A 19,413-nucleotide genomic window follows, 5' to 3' on the forward strand; every position below is an offset into this window, starting at 1 on the left:
GCCCCCATTAGCCTGCAGGTCAGGGCAGTCCCCCTGCCAAGATGCTGCTGCCCCTCCCCTCAGACAGGCCAGACGCAGCGCTCCCTGTCCACGGCTGGAGAGGCTTAGGAGCCAGGACGAGGGGGCTCAAAGAGACAATCTAAAATAAGTTCCTAGGACTTCCCTAGTGACGCAGTGGTTAAGAATCCACCTGCCAATGCGGGGGACACAGGTTTGAGCCCTGGTCCGGGAAGATCCCACATGCCGCAGAGCAACTAAGTCCATGCACCACAACTACTGAGCCCATGGTCCGCAACTTAGAGAAAGCCAGCACAGCAACGAAGACCCAATGCAGCCAAAAATAAATAAATAAAATAAGTTTCCAAACTGCAAAGCATTAAGTATTCTTATAAAAGCTCTGAACTGTGCTGTGAACCCAGGAGGCAAAGGAAGCAGGCCACCTAATTAAAACACCATCACCACCCAACTACTGTTTGCTGAGCGCTGGAGTGGGCAGTTTACACACAACATCCAATAAGCTTTGCAGGAACCCTGTGCTAGAGATGAGGAAATGGGCTTGGCGGGTTTAACGCTCCAGATCCTACAATGGGGGAGGAGCTCCAGGCAGAAACACCCCCACAGGGCATCCTCTGCAGTCATCCCAGCAGGACCTGACTACAGGAGCAGAAACCAGCCCAGACTGGGCTTTGCTTCTCAGACAAAGGAGGGAGGCTGGTGCGGTGGAAGTGGAGGCAGCCCTGGGGCAGGCTGCCAGCTGGACATGGCAGGTGGCAGTGGGAGTCGGTGGGAATTACTATTATGATTTTGTGACGGACACCTGTTGTTTTTCCCACCCCGCATCCATTCGATCTTCTGGCTTTGAAACGCTGGCTTTCCCTCAGAGAACTGTCCTTCTCTCTGGCCCTCTCAATCCACGGAGACAGGGACTGGCTCAGGGTAATGCAAACAGGCTGAACTGTTGCTGGAACCACTGAGGGGAAGGCAGTTACGGGGTTGCTAAGTGAGAAGGACGTAGCCTGGAAGCACTGACCCCTCACAAGCTTCACTGGTGGGGAGCCTGCCCAAGGACAACGCCACCCAAGGAAGGCACAGACAGCCCCGCTGCCACCGCCCACGCACCTTCACCCAGTGGTGCAGAAGAGAGAACGCTCCTTGGACTCAGCTACAGGAACCCATAGGTCCCCTTTTCTGCCTGGACAAGTGTGCTTTTAAACCAATTCTGACCAACACCGACACCACCATTAATGAGTGCTTCTAATTTAGGGGCTGCGCACATGTTAGGGACATTACACAAAGCATCCCATTTAACTTTCACAGCACAGGATGAGGGAAAGTCTTATGACTCTCATTTTGTAAATGAGGAAACTGAGGCTCAGACAGGTGAAGGGTTAGCATAAAGGCAGCAAGCCAGGAAGGGGCAGAAGAGGGGTTTGGACTCTGGTATCTCCGATTCAAGGTCCAGGGTCTGATCCACTGGGTTCCACTGCGCCAGCTGGGCAGCTAAGATTTCTGTGCTCACAGACATTTTAAAGGCCCCACGTGCATGAGCAGACAGTTCACGTAAGAGGGAATACAAATGTACAGATGTTCAACCCCACTCAAAACAGAAATGCAAACAAAACTATACCAAGGTACCATTTGTTATCAATCAGATAGGTAAAAATAAAGTCTGAGCATGCACTAGGCTGGCAAAGGAGGTAAGGAGAGGACTCTCCCACCTCTGAGACAGGAGTGTAAACCAGAACAATCTCCACACCAAGGGAAATCTGCTACAGCAACCTGAACCTGCAATGCACGGGCCCTTCTACCTAGCATCGTGCTTCTAAGAATTCACCCTCCAGCTGCACATGCAGATGTACTTTCCACAGGTTATTCACAGCAGTACTGTTTAAAAGAGCAGAAGGTTGGACACCTAAATATCCATCAGGGGAGGCTGGTTAAACAAACATGGTCCTTCTGCATGAAGGACTCCTCTGAAACTGTAAATTAATAAATTAATACTGGCATAAATTAATAATTAATAATGGCATGGCCTTCAAATGTATTTTTAAGGGAAAAATGAAAGGTACCGAACCGTTTCAATTTGTATAGTTTACTATCAGTATTTAAAAATAAGTGAGGGGACTTTCCTGGTGGTGCAGTGGTTAAGAATCTGCCTGCCAATGCAGGGGACACGGGTTCGAGCCCTGGTCCAGGAAGATCCCACATGCCGCGGAGCAACTAAGCCCGTGTGCCACAACTACTGAGCCTGCGCTCTAGAGCCCGAAAGCCACAACTACTGAGCCTGTGTAGCACAACTACTGAAGCCCATGTGCCTAGAGCCCGTGCTCCGCAACAAGAGAAGCCACTGCAATGAGAAGCCTGCATGCCGCAACGAACAGTAGCCCCTGCTCGCCGCAACTAGAGAAAGCCCGCGCGCAGCAATGAAAACCCAACACAGCCAAAAAAAAAATAAAATAAAATAAATTTTTAAAAAAGTGAGAAGGAAATATATATATATAGTCGATCCTTATTATTCACAGAGGACACATATGCAAATTTGTCTGCTTGCTAAAATTTACTGGTGGCCCTGAAATCAGTGCTTGTGGCGTTTTCACGGTCATTCACAGACGTGCATAGCAGGGAAAAATTCGAGTTGCCTGAAGTACACATCCCCAGCTGAGGTCGAGTGAGGCGGTGCTCTGCCGTCTGTCTCAGCTCTCATATTGTAAACAAGTGACTTCTTCACAGTCTACTTAGTGTCATGTCTTTCACATTTTGGTGCTTTCTGTTGGTGATTTTGCTGTTTAAAATGCCCCCACCCCTCCCCCAGTGTAGTGCTAAAGCGCTGTCTGGTGTTCCTAAGCGCAAGAAGGCTGCGATGTGCCTTTTAGAGAAAATAAATGTGTTAGATGAGCTTTGTTCAGGCGTGAGTTACAATGCTGCTGGCTATGAGTTCAATGCTAATGAATCAACAGTATATATTAAATAAGTTGTCTCTAAACAGAGACACACATAAAACAAGGTTTACCTTGACCAGCTGATAAAAATGCTGTGACTGGGGTTTGTAGGAACCCAACTCTATATTTCTCCTGGGAGCAATGGTTTAGCACTTACTAAATCAGTGTTTGACTTTATGGAATATAAGTACCACAAACGATGAAAATTGACTATTCATGTCTCTGTAGAGGAACTGGCTGGTGTGTTCCTAAACTCCCTCTCTGGAAGTACCCGCAAGAAACCAATAAATAACATGGTGTTCTCCAGGAGAACTTGTGACCAGGAAAGTGGTAGGAAACAGAATTTTCACTATATATCCTTTTGTGTCTTTTCAATTTTGAACCAAGTCAATATACTACCTATCCAAACATAAATACAAAATTAAAACAAAACCAGAAACTTTCGCAGTCTTCAATATCCACCACCACAGACTGTCCTCACATGTCCCCCTTAGGTACTGCAGTGTGGGAGCAAAGGGGCCACACCTGTCGCCCATACGACACTCCTGTGTCTGTCCGCACTGTCAGTGCAGTTTTAGGAGGGGCAGGGCCCTGAGGCCTCCTGGCTGAGAGGAGGGTTTCAGGGCAGGAGGGACCGCAGGTGCCCAAGTAGGCCACCCAACGTCTCACCTGGGTGCTCTCGTCATGGAAGCCCTCTAGGAAGCTCTCCAGCAGCTCATCCGCGTTGTCTATCCGCTCGGCGTACTCGCCCACAATCCAGATCATGGCGGCCCGGGCCTCAGGCTCGTCCAGGGAGTCCAGGTTCTCGCACAGCGTGGCGATCACACTCTCATACCTGGAGACCAGGGCACGGCCGGCACATGAGCACTGAGGGAGCCTGGGCCACCCAGGGGAGGCCCAGGAGGGGCCAACAGAGACGGGCAGCTGCCCCACAAGAGCCCGAGAGGCTGGCGAGTAACAGGATTTGAGTTTTATCCTTTACATTTTAGTTCTTATTTGGGCCTGGGGAGCAGAGCAGGGGCGGCTCAGGAGAAATAAGAAAAAAATAAAGGGTTTCTTTTGAGAATGCTGTTTGCGGCAAAAAATAAGGAAGAGGGAGAGGCTCCTCCTTGCTTTTCCTCCCCACCAGCCCGCCCCTGGCAGAGACACAACACCCTCATGGGGCGGGGGGGCAGCCACGTACTTGTTGGGGTACTTGCGGAAGATGTCCTTGATGACCACGATGGCTTCCTGGACCACGTAGTTGACCTTGGTCTGGATGAGATCGAGCAGCGTGCTCACGCAGCGCTCGGCAGATTGCTGTGTGGGAAGAGGAGAGTGTGGGCAAGGCCTTGCACCCACTTCCAGCAGAACCTCTGACCAACACGCCTTGGTCAAGGGCTCAGTCACACCTTGCCCGCCTTCCTTTTCACAGCAGGAAAACAGGAGAACCCTCTCTGCAGGTAACAGGTGGGAGAATGCGTACAAAATGATGGTCCTGGGATGGCAGAGACACAGGGAGATAGAATTAGACTGAGGAGAAGGCCAGTAGAGCTTCTGAGAGCAGGGAGGGTCTTTGGAGCTCTTCTAGGCCAAGCCCTGAGAGCAGGGCTTCACTTCTACTTGATCCACAAAATGGGCTCCCATGACCAAAAACATTTAGGAGGTCTCTGCTTGGACCAGCCCTCCCCACACCCCTCTACTCCATCACGCTGCACTAAGCTCTATGGGAGAGATTTCTCAAGACTGCCATCACGGGTGCCAAACGGAAAACGTCTCAAGGGGCTGGGCTGAAGTGACCAGCTGTCCCAGATCCCCTAGCCTCCAGGAGACCCATTTAAGGAGAGTCAGATCAGTGATCAAGGAACCTCTCCAGAGGCAGAGAATGGGAGGGATGAAGTGCCAGGACACAGGGGTCTGAATGACCCTTGGGAATTTGAAGATAAGGGCACATGGACAGCTGAATCATGATACCTGCCAAAACGTCCAACAGGCAGAGCCCCTGCCCCAAAGCTCCACAAAGTGAGAGCTAAGTCTACCAGGGCCACCACCAGCTTGGGCTGCCACACTGTCTTAGCTAATGCTGCAGGAGACCCCTGACGGTGACGGGCTAATTTCATCTGCAGCAACTCAGAGGCCCAAGGGAGATTACAGATGAGAAGGAGCCTAACCAAATCTGTACCGTGGTGCCTTAGGGGCTCCAGTTGTGACCCTCAGGCCTTCCTGGACCATGAGCAGCTGGCAGATTCTGCTGGAATCAGACTGGTTTCCTGGTTTCAGCTTCCTTTCCTTTCCTCCTTCCCCCCGCCAAGGACAGAGTCTCAGAGCCTCACCTCCACCTTGATGGCGCAACGGCCAATGGCTCGCACAGCCTTCCGTACAAAGTCCACATCCACCTCTGTCGCGTACTCTTTCAGCTCCGCCAACACCTGTGGCCCAAACAAAGATGCAGTTGGGGGGATCTGGCAGGGCAACCTCCTGGAACACCCCTCGGCTGTGGGTATGCACATACCCCTAGAAGGGTGGGATTCTGCCTCCTGTTCGAGGTGGAAGTTCCAGGGGAGGGAGAGAGCTGTCATGTGCCCCAAGAGGAAAACAGGAAGGACTAATTGGCAGGGATGGACAATCCTTAGTTTGGTTGATCTAGCTAACATATCCACCTAACTACCACTTCAATGGATGTGAAGTAATAACAGAGAGAACAAACTCTTTAATCACAAAAATATCAGTTAACATTTGTGGAGAGTTTGCTCACAGAGCCCACCTGGGCACCACCCTCTGCTGACCTGGGCGATGTTGGCCTGGGAGGCCAGGCGGATCATGATGTCCAGCTTCTCCAGCTTCACGTAGATGGGGTCATTGTACTTCACAAAGAACACCTTCATCTCGTGCTTCAGGATCTCAGGCCTGGTGGTGGGCAAGGTTGCCCGAAGAGCAAAGAGCAAGTCACAGGCCCTGTGAGAAAACCCTTCCACATTTGCTGGGACATTTCTGGGGTCGGACATGGAAACTGACATCCGTGAAAGCAGTCGCCCCCATGGCTGCACGCTCCTGGGCACAGGACCTGCCAACCAAGGTTCTGACCGGCCCCTGTGTGTCCAACCACATGCCAGGAAGGGAAGAGGGAATATGAGCAAGAAACAGTTCACATTCAAGAGGCCACAGGCATCGGGCAACAGGCTTGGGAGTCAGGCCTCAGTTCCAATCCTAGCTGGTGACCTCAGGCCCGTTTCCTCACTCACGGAATAGGAAGTGTTCTGTGTCGGAAGCATTACCTTTGCAGGCCCGAGTTGCCAGTCTTAGAAAGGCCTGGCATCTGGGAATTCACCTTTTGGGAGTGCTCTCACTGTTCCCTAAATGATAAAGGTGGTTAACTGTGCCTTGACTGTTTGTATAAAAACATGGTTTTTGCTGAACACCTGCTTTCCTTCTAGGAGCCTGGAATTTTGGTAGGTGTCAGGCAGAGGGTGCCTTTATCACTCGTCCCCCCCCAAAAAACCCAGGGTGCTAAGTCTCAAACAGGCATCCCTGGGCAGAAACATTACACACATGCTGCTGCACTGTCGCTGGGGGAGAAACATTCTCTGTGTGACCCCCCCCATGGGAAGCCTGCACAAGGATTCCTCCAGACTCCACCTGTCTTTCTCCCTCATGATCCAGCTGTGCAGCCCTACTAGGTCGATGATAAACCTCAGCTATGAAAACAATGATATGCTGTCTCCTGTGAGTCCTTCTAGTGAATCTCTAAGTGTGTGTGTGTGGGGGGCTGGTCCTGGGGATCCCGACACAGACACCTACATAACAGGACTGTTGTGAGAGGTAGATGCAAAGCATCTAGCATGATCCATATCTGCCTCAGAGGAGGCACATGCTAGGCAGGAACTGTCGCCAGTGTCATTGCTCCTCCCTCACCGGCACCACTCACCCCATTTTTCTTAGCTGAGGAAACCTGGGCGGGGAGGGGCCTGCCCTAGGTCACACATCTAGTGCTAATAAGGGCGGGAGCAAGATGAGAGTCACCACCCCTACCTGACTCCTACTCCCACACCCTTTCCAGAAAAGAGAGGAGGAACAAAAAGGAATGAGGACAGACGGTGAAGAGGCGAGAAGACCCAGCGAAGAGAAAGGAGGGACCCTGCCCAGGGTGGTCCTCAGTGCTGCTTTTTTTTTTTAAGGATTTTCTTATTTATTTATTTATTTATTTATTTATTTTTGGCTGTGTTGGGTCTTCGGTTCGTGCGAGGGCTTTCTCCAGTTGCGGCAAGCGGGGGCCACTCTTCATCGCGGTGCGGGGACCGCTCTTCATCGCGGTGCGCGGGCCTTTCACTATCGCGGCCCCTCCCGTTGCGGGGCACAGGCTCCAGACGCGCAGGCTCAGCAGCCGTGGCTCACGGGCCCAGCCGCTCCGCGGCATGTGGGATCCTCCCAGACCAGGGCTCGAACCCGTGTCCCCTGCATTAGCAGGCAGATTCTCAACCACTGCGCCACCAGGGAAGCCCCCTTGTTCTGCTTTTGAGTTAGTTGCTGATCCAGCCATTTGACCAAAGAGGCTGGAAGTAGAACTGCAGAGTCTGGCCCCACTCCACGGAGCTGCCCGGCACCCTTACTGGATCGGTCCTTGTTTTTTGGCCCAACCCACCCCGGGTGTCAGGTGCCTTCCCTCGAGCAGTGGCTCACTACTGTGGTCATTCTTACTGGGTGGATGGAAACTGGCTGCTCAGCATTCTGAGCAGCCCCGAGGCTGATGCAAAATCCATGGCGCCTCGTCTTGGAGTCCTCCAGCCTCTAGAGCTATGGACTCCTACCCAGGAAAAATGAGCATGCGCACACATACACGATCTTACAGCCTGTTTCAGGAAGGCTGTGTGGACTGTGCACCATCCACTCTCCATGGTTAAGAAGTGCACGCTCGCCTTTATCCGGCATGCTACCTGGTTAGGCTAAGCCAAGGTTTCCCAACCTCAGCACTACTGACATTTTGGTATGGATAGTTCTATGGGGGGGCAGAGCTGTCCTGTGCACTGTAGGATGTTGAGCAGCATCCCTGACTTCCACCCACTAGATGCCAGTAGCAGCCCCCACTGTGACAACCAAAAATGTCTCCAGACATTGTCAAATGTCCCCTGTGGGACAAAGATGCCGGTGGCTCAGAACCCCTGGGTTAAGCTGTTGAGACATCCTGCACGGTGACAGGTCAGTTTCCCTTCAGAGCCCCTGTTTCCAGCAGGAGATCCCCCCCAGGGCACACACTACCCATATGTGGTGGTCCCAGTACCTTTTCTGCACGATGAGGTTGATGTTTCGCAGGGCCACGTACTGCAGCTCCGGCTCGGCCGACAGCAGTGTGACCAGGGGCGGGGCCAGCTTCTTGAGCAGCGTGCCGTAGTAGTCCAGGTCCTTGGACAACATCTCCATGAACTTCATCAGCACCTTCACAGCAGACAACACTACAGCGGAGTTGGCGTGGGAGAGCCTGGGGGTGACCCGCTCACAGATGCTGCGGTCCATTCCAAGGGGGACAAATAGCAGAGACAAGCAAGGGGAAACACCCTGTTTTTAGTTATCAAGATAGCATGTCTTCTGTAGGAGGAAGACCTAGCTCCTGGTTCTGTTTCCTGCTAACTGACCCCAAGCAGGTTAAAACCACTCTGAGCCTCAAGTTTCCTCATCTAAAAAAATGGAGATGATGATGCCAACTTCACACGGTTGCTGGGGGCTTAAATGAGACAATGCATGTACAGCACTGAGCACAGTGCCTGGCAGTCAGTAAACACTGGATGAATGTCAACTCACTCCCTTCTGTTGTGAGGGCATTCAAAAGGGGCAGGATACCATGTTGGTTAGGACCAAGAGTCACGGGAGACCCAGCTGGGTGACCTAGGTGATTTCTTCCACCTCCCTAGGCCAGAGTTTCCCTACCTGTAAAACGGGGACAATGATGGCGCTGCCTTCACAGAGTTTCTTTAAAGATTATCTAACGCGTAGGAAGCACCCAGCAGAGCCTCAGGCACCCAGAAAGAATTCAACGAGTGGTGGCTCTCATGCTGTCCACCTCTTTCCTCAGCCCGCAGTGACCTAGATCTCTCTGTCAGCTCCCAGGTCAGGCCCTGGCTTCTGTTCTGTGCCCTCAGAGAGCAGTGAGCTGACTGCCGGAAGCAACACCACTGCCAACCTGGCTCTGCATCTGAGGATGGTCTGTGGGGCAAGGCCTGGAAAGAAGCCCCCCGGAGGCCTGGGGCCAGCTCATGGTTGGAGCCTCCCACCCCGGGGCCCGGTGAGGCCGGCAAGCAAGGGCAGCCTCTTACCTCTGGGCCTCCCGGTCGTCCTTGGGTGTGTAGTTGGCCAGGCAGTCCAGGATGAAGATCTGGCCCCACTCGGTGCACTCGTTCAGGGCCGTCAGCAGCTTGTTAATGGACTGCGGGTTCAGGTCGAGCAGGTTGCTGCTGGGGTGAGACTCGGCAATCTCTGAGAGGGCAGCCACTGCATTTGCCACCACCTGGTTGAGAGGGTGGAAGGGGCAGAGGCTGGGACGCTGCTCTCAGGCCAGGGAGGCAGTGAGGCTAATGATGTTGGCCAGTCAGAGCTCAAACATCCTGAAAGGAATATGACCTGAAGGGCAGGGTCTGGAGCACCGAGACCCACTCCAAGCACGCACCCTACTGACTCCTCTGTAAGCTGAAACTAAAGTCAGTGCACCTGCCAATAAAGAAAAACACAAAACAAGAAAGATCTAGCTCCAAGTTCCTACAAAAAATAGCGCTCCCTGCTACCTAACACGCAGTACCGCTCTACCAGTTACAGCAGCTCACTGTGGGAGCTGACAACTGTGCTTCTCAGAGCTAGAAGGTTCCTCCTGCAGAGCCCCTCGGGGGCTGGAGGGGCTAGAGCACAGAGGGGTTGCCAGGTGAAGCTCTGGGCCTGAAACCCAGTTCCACCAGAGCAGTTGTTTTCATGTGTGTTCTGCGTGGTTTTCAACTTTCCCGTAACCAAGCAGTGCTCCCATGGCCATCGCCGTACTGGCCACTCAGCACCCGCGTGTGATCAGTGTTTCAGAGAGACACAGAATGAGACGTCTCGGCCAGGTGGGTTGTACATTTCATTTTAAACATGGCCCTACCGAACTGTTCTCCAAACTGCTGCCATCACCAGCCGTGAGGAGACCAGCTCCCCTCCCAGCTGTGTTCTGGTGCCCTGTCCTCCAGGCTACACTACTTCAAGGTTGATTCTCTAAAACCCTGCAAAGAAGTGGGGAAAGGGAGAAGTACCTCACATTCAGAGCTCTCTGACAGTCTTGGTGAGAGGACGGTGACAATGACAGTGACTGGAAGGGGAAGGAGGGTACTAGTCTTGGGTGCACACCCACTGTATACCAGGCACATTACCTTAATGGCTTAAGTCTCCCAACACCCCCGGCAGCCATGCAGAATTAGATCCATCTTACTGATGAAGAAAAGAGGACTCTGGAAGGTTAGGCAGGATGCCTGAGGTCACAAAGCTCCTTAGAGAGGGCTGTACAGAGAAGGGAATCCAGGTCTAGCTCACTCCAAAGATGGCGACCAAACCACTGCGGGTAGGAAAACAGCTAGCCCACCCCGCAGGGCTCTGACTTCCAAGAACTGGGGCTGCCTGGTGGAGGGTCAAGCAGAGGTCTTCCCAAGCAACCCTGGAGGTGGTGGAGGTGGCAGGGTGGGTGGCAGAGACTTACCATGGGGTTAGAGTCAGAGATGAGGTCTTTAAGGGTATCCAGGAAGCCCTGGTCCTCTACCAGCTGGGCATTGATGTCGTGGAGCTTGGCCACGCACACGGCCGCCGTCTTGCGCACATATGGGTCCTCGTCCTTCAGGCACTTCCGGAGTGGCTCGCACAGGTACTCTGTGATCTTGTCAACGCGGATGCAGCCCATGGTCCGCACAGCCAGGGCCCGGATCAGGGGGTTGGGGTCCTCACAGTCCTGAGGGAAACCAGCCATTGGCCGGGGGCAGGGGCGAACTGAGCAACATTAGACAGCTGTTGTGGGATCTCCCACCAACTGCGGCCAACAGCACCAAAAGTAAGTGCCATGTGTGGGCACGTAGCATCTACCAGATACCAGGCTTTGCACTGTTCCCTCTGATCCTCACAGCAGACACACAATACTGTTCCCATTTCACAGGTGAGGGAGCTGAGGCCCTCAGGAAGGTCGGGAGCTCACCCAGTCACAGAGCAGAGCCACAATTCAAGCCGCGTCCACCTAGCACCACAACCCTCAATCTTCCCACTGGGCCACAGAACCCTCATTCGCCCACATCTAAGCATCGACAGGGCTGGGGAGCTAAGGTTTTAAAGGTGCACAGAGCTGACAACGCAAGTCCCTGTTTCTCCTCAATCTGGAGGACAGAACATGCAGAAAGGAGCGAAGTCTAGAAGGGCAATATGGAAGCCCTCAGACACATGCTGCATCCTGAGCTGGCAAATGACACAGGGCCATGGCTCACCCCAGGGCACACGGGGATCAAAAGGCCTGGGGCTACCTCACATGGAATGAGTTAGCAGGGTCTGTAGCATCAGGTTTTCTGGAGACAACGGGAGCCCTCTGCTGGAGGAAGAGGCCCCCAGGCTGGGAGTCAGACGGCCTTGAAAGGATCCTCCGTGTTTCTACCCAGGGCTGTAGCGCCCCACCCCAGGAGACTGAGGGGAGATGGAGCAGAGAGCACCCCAGCCCCACACCAAGCTTCTACTTACTTTCACAAAGGTGTTGACGGCCATGATGGCCATGTCAGGCTGACTCTTGGCATAGTTCATCAAGTACAGGTACACCAGCTTCTTCAGTTCCAGGTTGTCCGTCTGCATACAGTTCACCACGTCGGGGAAGAGAGCACTGGAAGGTCAAAGCAGCGTCAATGTGGGAAAGGTGAAAAAAAAGAAGAGGAAGACTTTTCAGGCAGCTAATGGGGGCTGGGGAGGAGGGTGAGTGGGAAGGAGGGAAGGAAAATATATCAGGACTTCTTAGTAAAAGGCAGGGCAACAGCTCCATTACCGTGAACATCTGTTGGTAGAAATGGAATTCCAAAGGGTGACTTTAAAAGCAAAAAAGTCCTCTGTTCTTTACACAGGGTTCAAACATGAGCTCTAGAGCCCATCTGACCTGGCTCAAACCCAGCTCTGCCTCTTGCTGGCTGAATCAAGTTGGGAAAATTCTTTTATCCCCAGTTTCAGCTTCCTCATTTGCAAGAAAGATATAAGAAAACCCCATTTCACAGGGCCCTTGTGATAATTGAAAGAGACAACATACTTAGGTATCTAGTCCTTGACATCTAGGAGGTGCTACAGAAATGAAAACGATTGTTTTTCCTTCTCTGATACTTGACATGGCCGCTTATATTGGGCTGCTGGTTGCAGAGGGCTTAGGGGAGCAGGGGTGGGCTGGGCTGCAGTCACTACAAGGCACCCACTAAGAACCAGCCCATGTGTACAGAGCACACGCTACACGTCAGGCTTGGTGCTAGGGGCTTTACATAATGATCTCGTTTAACAGCCCCGAGAAGTCAGTGGATTACCCCCACTTTACGGAAGACAATACTGAGGTTCACAAATATCAAACAATTGCCTAAGGCACCAGGTCTGAGTCCAAAGCCCGTGCTCAGGACCGCTGTTATACTGGGCAGAACCCTTCCCAACATGGTACCCCACAGTCCCAGGGTCACAGGCCCCTTGACATGTGAAATATGGTTAGTGGTCAATTTTCTGTCTCTGGAATTATCTATCACCTCCCTTCTCAATTTTCGTGATTTTATGGGCAAGGACCAGGTAACACAGACTTAAGAGTTCAAAGTGAATTTCCTGAGCCCCGACAGGCAGGAGAGTCCAGTCAGTGCTGAAGCTGATGCATCACCTTGGAAGACGACGAACCAGGAAGGGGGGGAGCTGAGAGGCCTGACTTGATCTTTCGGGCCCGTTACATCAGCACAACAAGCCCATTTGAGATGACAGAGGTGCCTCCTCTGTGACAGGGGTGTTCTGGTTGAAGGAAAGCAGCTTTGTCCTGGGAAGAATCTGTCTTGGAAGGAGGCCCAGTTTTCCAGCAGACGCCTGATTCCTTTGCCGCTGTGTCCTCAGCAGGTTTCTCTGCAGAACTGTTTCTACTGTGTGCTGTCAGGAGGCCCCTTGCTGAGCATGGCAATGGGACAGGGAAATCCATGGAGAAGTCTGGAGCTGTGGGTTCCTGCTGAGGGATCCAGATGGGGAGCTGCTCCACGTGAGCACCCAGGCCTATGAGGCACAGGACTGGGCACCAAAAGGGCCCAAACGAGAGGGAATGGGGGAGAGCACCCTGGGTCTGGATTTCAGAAGGGCTGAGCATGAGTCCAGTTCCGCCATTAACCACGTGACCATGGGGCAGTCATTGTTTCTGGTTTCTTTGGAAGGAAAAATATCCTTACCTACAGTATGGGAATTGCCAGGAAAACATTTAAAAGTGTTTTGCTGACTCTCAAACACTGTGCAAGTGTTAAGTTGTCATAGAACCCAGTTCCTGTCCTTGGGGACTCAACAATGTGGTGGGCAGGTAAGCACAAGTATACATAAGAAGAGGACAGTCTACAATTAGTGCCAGGCGACAGGAACACAGCAAATGCTGTGTGTTCAGGGTAGTCAGCCGGCATGATGAGGGAGGCAGCAGTGTAAATGGACAAGGGGAAGGGACGTTGCAGGCTGGGGAGATGTATGAGCAAAGGAGTGGCCACAATTCAACATGTGATCTGTTCTGGCAACAGATGCACACCAGATGCACCAGGCTGCAAATTGACAACAAATTTAACAAGCCCAACGTGCAGGTGTGTTTTACTTGCACAGTGTTTATTTGTTTGTTTAGTATTATCTGGCAATTTTTTTTTTTTTTTTGGCCACACCACATGGCTTGTGGGATCTTAGTTCCCTGACCAGGGATTGAACCCGGGGCCACAGCAGTGAAAGCGCCAAGTCTTAACCACTGGACTGCCAGGGAATTCCCTCATCTGGCAATCTAAAACAAGGAGATTTAAAATGAAAAATCCAGATTCCCTGTTCTTTTTAAAAACCAAAAGACCTGGTCCCACTGGGGTCATTTTCCCCAGCAGGCAGCATCCTCTGGAGTTTCTGACAGGGCTCACAACACATCCACTGCATTGCCTGTTGCTTTTTCGGCCCAGCCCACTTCACTTGCTCCATTACTGCCTGACCCCATCAACATTTGAGCGCATGACCCCTCTGCAAACAAAACCTTCTATTTGGAAAGATCTGTGAAGGGAGCTGCACCAGGGGAGACATGGGTCCCTAGGGATACTTTTAAGGAGGGACTGAACTGGACCCAAACTCAAAAGCTTCCCTCTGTCAGCTGCCTCCAGCTGCCAGCCGGCCTACTCCTGCACACCTGACGTCTTTGCCCACGGTCATGGACGCAATCACTTTCTTCACCGCCTCCTTCTTCTTCTCCTTCTTGTCACTGTTCAGCTCTGCCTTCAGCTCGAAGATCTCCCCTAAAAAAGGAGGCAGCATGAGTGATCCATTTCCACTCTGCCAAGGGGCGATTCCCAGTCCCCAACTTCCAAAAGAATGGGAGGGAGGCAGGGAAAACACTCTGTGCTGCCCGCTGAAGGCAGCTTCAGGCCCTGGCCCTGGGTGGGCAGGCAGCAAGGGAAACAACTCTGAATTACCAGGATGGAAGGTTGGAGATCACGTCAGATTTAGGGGAGAGGAGTCATGGAAGCTAAAGAGGTTCTGAGAGAGACAAAAAGTGTGCTGCCAGGTCCTGCTCAGCCAGATGGCTAAAAACATGCCGAGGGAAGCAAAGCTCTCCTCAGCCACCCTCACCCAAAGCCCTCAAAGCAGCGTGGGATGGAACCTGGGGACCTAAAGTTTGAGGGAAAAGGGCAGGATTTGCTCAGTTTCAACACATAGGCTTTTCCTGTTTTCCTAGAGCTTCGAGTTAAAAGAGCTCACTCAGGGTTTCACTTCCTGAGCCACAAGTGGTTGCTCGGCTCTGAAAATGAGAATTCAGCTGTCCCACGAGGGCTCTAGCACTTAATAAACTGTTCTTAAGAACTTGATGATCTAGAAAAAGCAAACGAGGAAGTAGGACTGTTCAGGGCCCTGCCATGGAGAGGTAGTCAGGGGCCTGATAACCCCAATAACAGGTTAAGAGGGCAGATGCTGGAGTGAGACAGGCTTCCTGCCCTCAAACCAGCTGCAGCCAGCCTTTCCTGAGCCTTTCTCTAAGCCAGGCACCTCCCTAACTTCTTCCCACACCTTTTCTCATTGCATCCTCACAACAACTCCACACTTGCCCCCATTTTGCAGATGAGCAAATGGAGGCTAGAAGAGGTTCAGGAACTTGCCCAAGGACACAGCCATGAGGAGGAAGCCTAAGATTCAAAACCAGGTCTGCCAGCTCCAAAGCCCATGTGCTCTGGCCGACCCAGGACATTCACCCTGCTTCTCTGAAACCATTTCCTTGTCTGTACGCTCTGCCTTGCCTGGGGCCTTGACTTTTCTCATGTAATAGATGCAAAACACTCGGCTCAGTGTCTTGCACTCAGTGGCCTGCATTAAAGGTGTTCGCTATTATTACTAATTTACCACGTGAACCTCTGTCTTGGCTCCCTCTTTTGTAGGAGAGTCCCAGGCTTCCCTCTAAAGTTACTTGGGTTGGGGGTGAAGCAGAAACTATCATGTGGGGGGAAGTGCTAGAAGAAGTTCTAGATGGATTTACAGTGAAAAAAAGAAAACTAACAGGGTTTTTTTGTTTTGTTCTTTTTAAAAAAATTTTTTTAATGACTGAGCAATGTGGTGTTCAGCAAAGAACTTGAGATGAGAGACCGTAAGCAGGTTAAATAAGAACAATCATGCAGCACAGCCCGGGCAAGGCCACACTGAGGATATTGCTCAACAGAGCCAGAAGTAATCTGCAGACCTTGCAGTTCAAATCCAAGGCTCTGGAGAGCTGAAGGAACACACGCCCTTCTCCTCCAAGAGACTAAGGGGGCTGTGTCCCTGCTATGGGATCCAACAGACCATGTGACTGACCCTGGGCCTTGCTGCTGGGCTGCCCCTGCTTTGTTTGAGGTGTTCGGCCAGATTCAGTACAACTGGCAGTCAATTGATGGATCTAGTCCCGAGTCACCTTGGCCCCAAGACGGCTAGTGGGGTGATCCCAGGATCTGCCTGCTTCAGAAATGCCTCCTTCCTATAATGTGCCCGAAATCCAACCAGTCACCAAGCCTACCTCCTCAATCACATACGAGGCATCCAATTCTATCCCCAACACCCCCGCCTTCCTCCCCAGCTCAGGCAGCATCATCTCTCATGCGAACTGTGGTTCTGGTCTCCCTGCCTCCCCACAGCCTCACCCACTTCGATCCTTGATTAGAATCTGCCTCTGACCTCCCTCTGCCTAAAACCATCAATGATGTCAAATTTGGTCCCAGACATTTCTCTAGACATTCTCCTCAAAAGAAAACCCATAAAAAAAAACCCACTACTGACACCCCAGTTTACTCGGCACTGTTCACCCACTCTGACCTGGCTCGCCAGGCCCCACACACCTCTCCAACCTTTCTTCCATCACACTCTTCATAACTTGTGCCTAGGCTTTCCTTTCCCTGATGGACCTGGGCCAGCACTCACTCTGCCCTCGTTTATGTGTCTAGCTCCACCCCAGCCCTCCCACGGGCCCTGCCCCTCCCTTATCACAGCACCCACTGCCCTTTAGAGTGATTACTACTTAATAAACTGTCCTCTCAGGCTTCCCTGGTGGCTCACTGGATAAGAATCTGCCTGCCAATGCAGGGGACACAGGTTTGATCCCTGGTCCGGGAAGATCCCACAGGCCGCGGAACAACTAAGCCTGTGCGCCACAACTACTGAGCCTGTGCTCTAGAGCCCGCTCGCCACAACTTCTGAAGTCCGTGCGCCTAGAGCCCGTGCTCCACAAGAGAAGCCACAACAATGAGAAGCCCGCGCACCGCAACGAAGAGGAGTCTCCGCTCGCCACAACAAGAGAAAGCCCGCGTGCAGCAATGAAGACCCAACACAGCCAAAAATAAATAAATAAAATAAAAAAATTTTTAAATCAAAATAAATAGATAAATAAATAAATAAACTGTCCTCTCTGCCCAAGGACAAGCAAAGCCAGGTCAGAGACTCCATTTGTCTCCTCCGCTGCACATGGAAGAGACACAGGAAAACTGGCTGGACTGAGAAATGAACCACCTGATGAGGGGACTGCAGGTCCTGGCTCAGCTAACCCAACAACAAACTCTCCTCATCTGGTCAGCAGGCGAGAGTTAATCTCACTTGGAGGGAAGGAAGGAGGAAGGAAGGGCCAGCCAGAAAGATGCTTACAGGGTTAAAGAGCATTTGTCAGCTACTACAACAAACTCCATTTCCCGAAAAGCAAAATCAACGGTAATACCCAAACAATACAAGACTAGCTTAGCAAATTTTGATGCAGCAACTCAACAGACTGAGTCTTCAGAACTGTGGGAAAACGTTTATGATAATGTCAGATGAAAAACAGGATATAAACTCTGACTTCAACCACGTAAAACATATGCCCAACGATAAGGACCAAACATGCACAGATACCACTGTGCCGTTGCTGACAGGATTGTGTGCTTTCTTTCCTCTGCGCGGTGGGGCATCATTTTTAACAATTTAAAGCCACGGGGAACAAAAGAGGGCTTTTTTCTATATTTGGAGCTAATGCTTTTTCCTTCTGGAATTCTGAAAGAAGTAGTCATACTTCTTACACCATCCGCAGTTCAAATTTCCGGATCCACAAAGTTCAAAATGCTCTCGGTGATTCTTGCCACTTGCTTCCAGGCCTCTATGTGCCCTCACCCCCCACTACCACAGGGAGCAAGCAGAAGGGTCGGGCAAGGAAAGAGGAGGATAAGACCCCACAATGGGGATGTCCCTGGTGGCGCAGTGGTTAAGAATCCGCCTGCCAATGCAGGGGACACGGGTTTGAGCCCTGGTCCGGGAAGATCCCATATGCCACAGAGCAGCTAAGCCCGTGCGCCACAACTACTGAGCCTGCATTCTAGAGCCCGCGAGCCACAACTACTGAGCCCACGAGCCACAACTACTGAGCCCACATGCCATGACTACTGAAGCCCACAGGCCTAGAGCCTGTGCTCTGCAACAAGAGAAGCCACTGCAATGAGAAGCCCGTGCACTGCAATGAAAAGTAGCCCCCGCCTGCCGCAACTAGAGAAAGCCCGTGTGCAGCAACGAAGACCAAAGGCAGCCAAAAAAAAAAAAAAAAAAGACCCCACAATGAAACAAACAGTACCTTTCTTGGTTGTGGTGAAATATTTTGAGTCCGTCATTTTGGTCCCTTATCTGTGGCCAGACTCTGCAAGACAGAAAAGAGGTGACTTGCCCTTGTGTTCCATCCCATTTTCATTTCACAAGAGGGGAGAGGGATCCAGTGCATGCCTGGTGAGGGGAGATAGCGTCTCATCTCTTTACTGGGAAAATGAACTGTTAGATAATGGCTGATTAGATTTTGAAGGGTAATTCCGAAGGATCTATCAAATTTTAAAATGTGCATATTCTTTGACCCAGCGATTTTACTTCTAGGAATCTCTCCCACAGAAATATCTGCACAGGATAAAAGGGTTTTATATCCTGCAGCACTGTCCATAACAATGTACCACTGGAAATAACTTAAATGTCCATCAATAGGGAATGGCTCAATACTTTGGAAGAGTCCACAGATTAAAAAGCACTGAAGAATCATGGTTACAGCAGCCCCTCTGTGGTGCTCACTCTGCCCAGCACTAAGTGCTTCTCACTCATGAACTCATTGAAGCCTCATCACAGCCTCATGGAAGTACTATCACTATCATTGCCTATATAGTCAAAGGAGCTTGGAAAATGCCAAGGTTAAAAAGCTGGAGAGATTTCTTCTCTACCCAACTTTTCCAAGCTTCTCTAAACAGTGATAGGCACTATTCATCTCTAGAGAGGGCTAGAAACTACACACTGCAGACTCTACAGCACTCCCCAAATCTAACTGGCCAGTTTTCTCAAAGCATCTCTCAGGACACCTCCTAGGGTAAAACTCACACTGTGAAGTACTGGTCTAAGGCAACAGGGCAAAGAAAATACCAAGGCCCTCTTGTTCATTCAACAATTTGCTGAGCATTTACTATGTAACTTCAATAGTTCTTCTTGGTCAACAGATGAGAGATAAAAGAAGCTACACAAGAGCCAAGTACCCTGGATGCATGGCAGAGGCTTCAGGGGTTGTTCTAACATTTATTAAGAAGCTATCATTTACTGAACCCCTATTAAAGCTTTGCACACTTTATCTCATTTAATTCTACCAATAAAGTAATTGCTTTTACCCCCTTTTTAGATGAGGAAACTAAGGCTCAGGGATGTTAAGTAACTTGCCCAAGGTCACATGGCTTTTAAGTGGCTGGACTGAGAGACAATTTCAGGTCCATCTGAGCTCAGGACCTGTGCTCTAGAG

At 51.3% G+C, this 19,413-nt stretch overlaps 1 protein-coding gene across 4 annotated transcripts in view; it reads right to left on the reverse strand.

Moving 5' to 3' along the window:
- Positions 1 to 19,413, reverse strand: part of AP1B1 (adaptor related protein complex 1 subunit beta 1) — a 51,625-nt gene that overhangs the window by 14,508 nt on the left and 17,704 nt on the right. For 3 of the 4 annotated variants that reach the window (XM_057526770.1, XM_057526769.1, XM_057526768.1), the window contains exons 2-11: positions 18,226 to 18,288; positions 14,305 to 14,410; positions 11,640 to 11,775; positions 10,624 to 10,869; positions 9,224 to 9,414; positions 8,194 to 8,415; positions 5,705 to 5,825; positions 5,252 to 5,347; positions 4,123 to 4,238; positions 3,609 to 3,774 (exon numbers count right to left, since the gene is read on the reverse strand). In XM_057526770.1, the coding sequence (XP_057382753.1) occupies positions 3,609 to 3,774; positions 4,123 to 4,238; positions 5,252 to 5,347; positions 5,705 to 5,825; positions 8,194 to 8,415; positions 9,224 to 9,414; positions 10,624 to 10,869; positions 11,640 to 11,775; positions 14,305 to 14,410; positions 18,226 to 18,262 (1,437 nt within the window). In that variant the 5' untranslated portion in view covers positions 18,263 to 18,288. The remainder of the gene's footprint in view (positions 1 to 3,608; positions 3,775 to 4,122; positions 4,239 to 5,251; positions 5,348 to 5,704; positions 5,826 to 8,193; positions 8,416 to 9,223; positions 9,415 to 10,623; positions 10,870 to 11,639; positions 11,776 to 14,304; positions 14,411 to 18,225; positions 18,289 to 19,413) is intronic. The other variant, XM_057526771.1, reaches the window with a different exon arrangement.

This window comes from Balaenoptera acutorostrata, chromosome 13 (genome assembly GCF_949987535.1).
Source record: "Balaenoptera acutorostrata chromosome 13, mBalAcu1.1, whole genome shotgun sequence".
NCBI classification, from domain to species: domain Eukaryota; kingdom Metazoa; phylum Chordata; class Mammalia; order Artiodactyla; family Balaenopteridae; genus Balaenoptera; species Balaenoptera acutorostrata.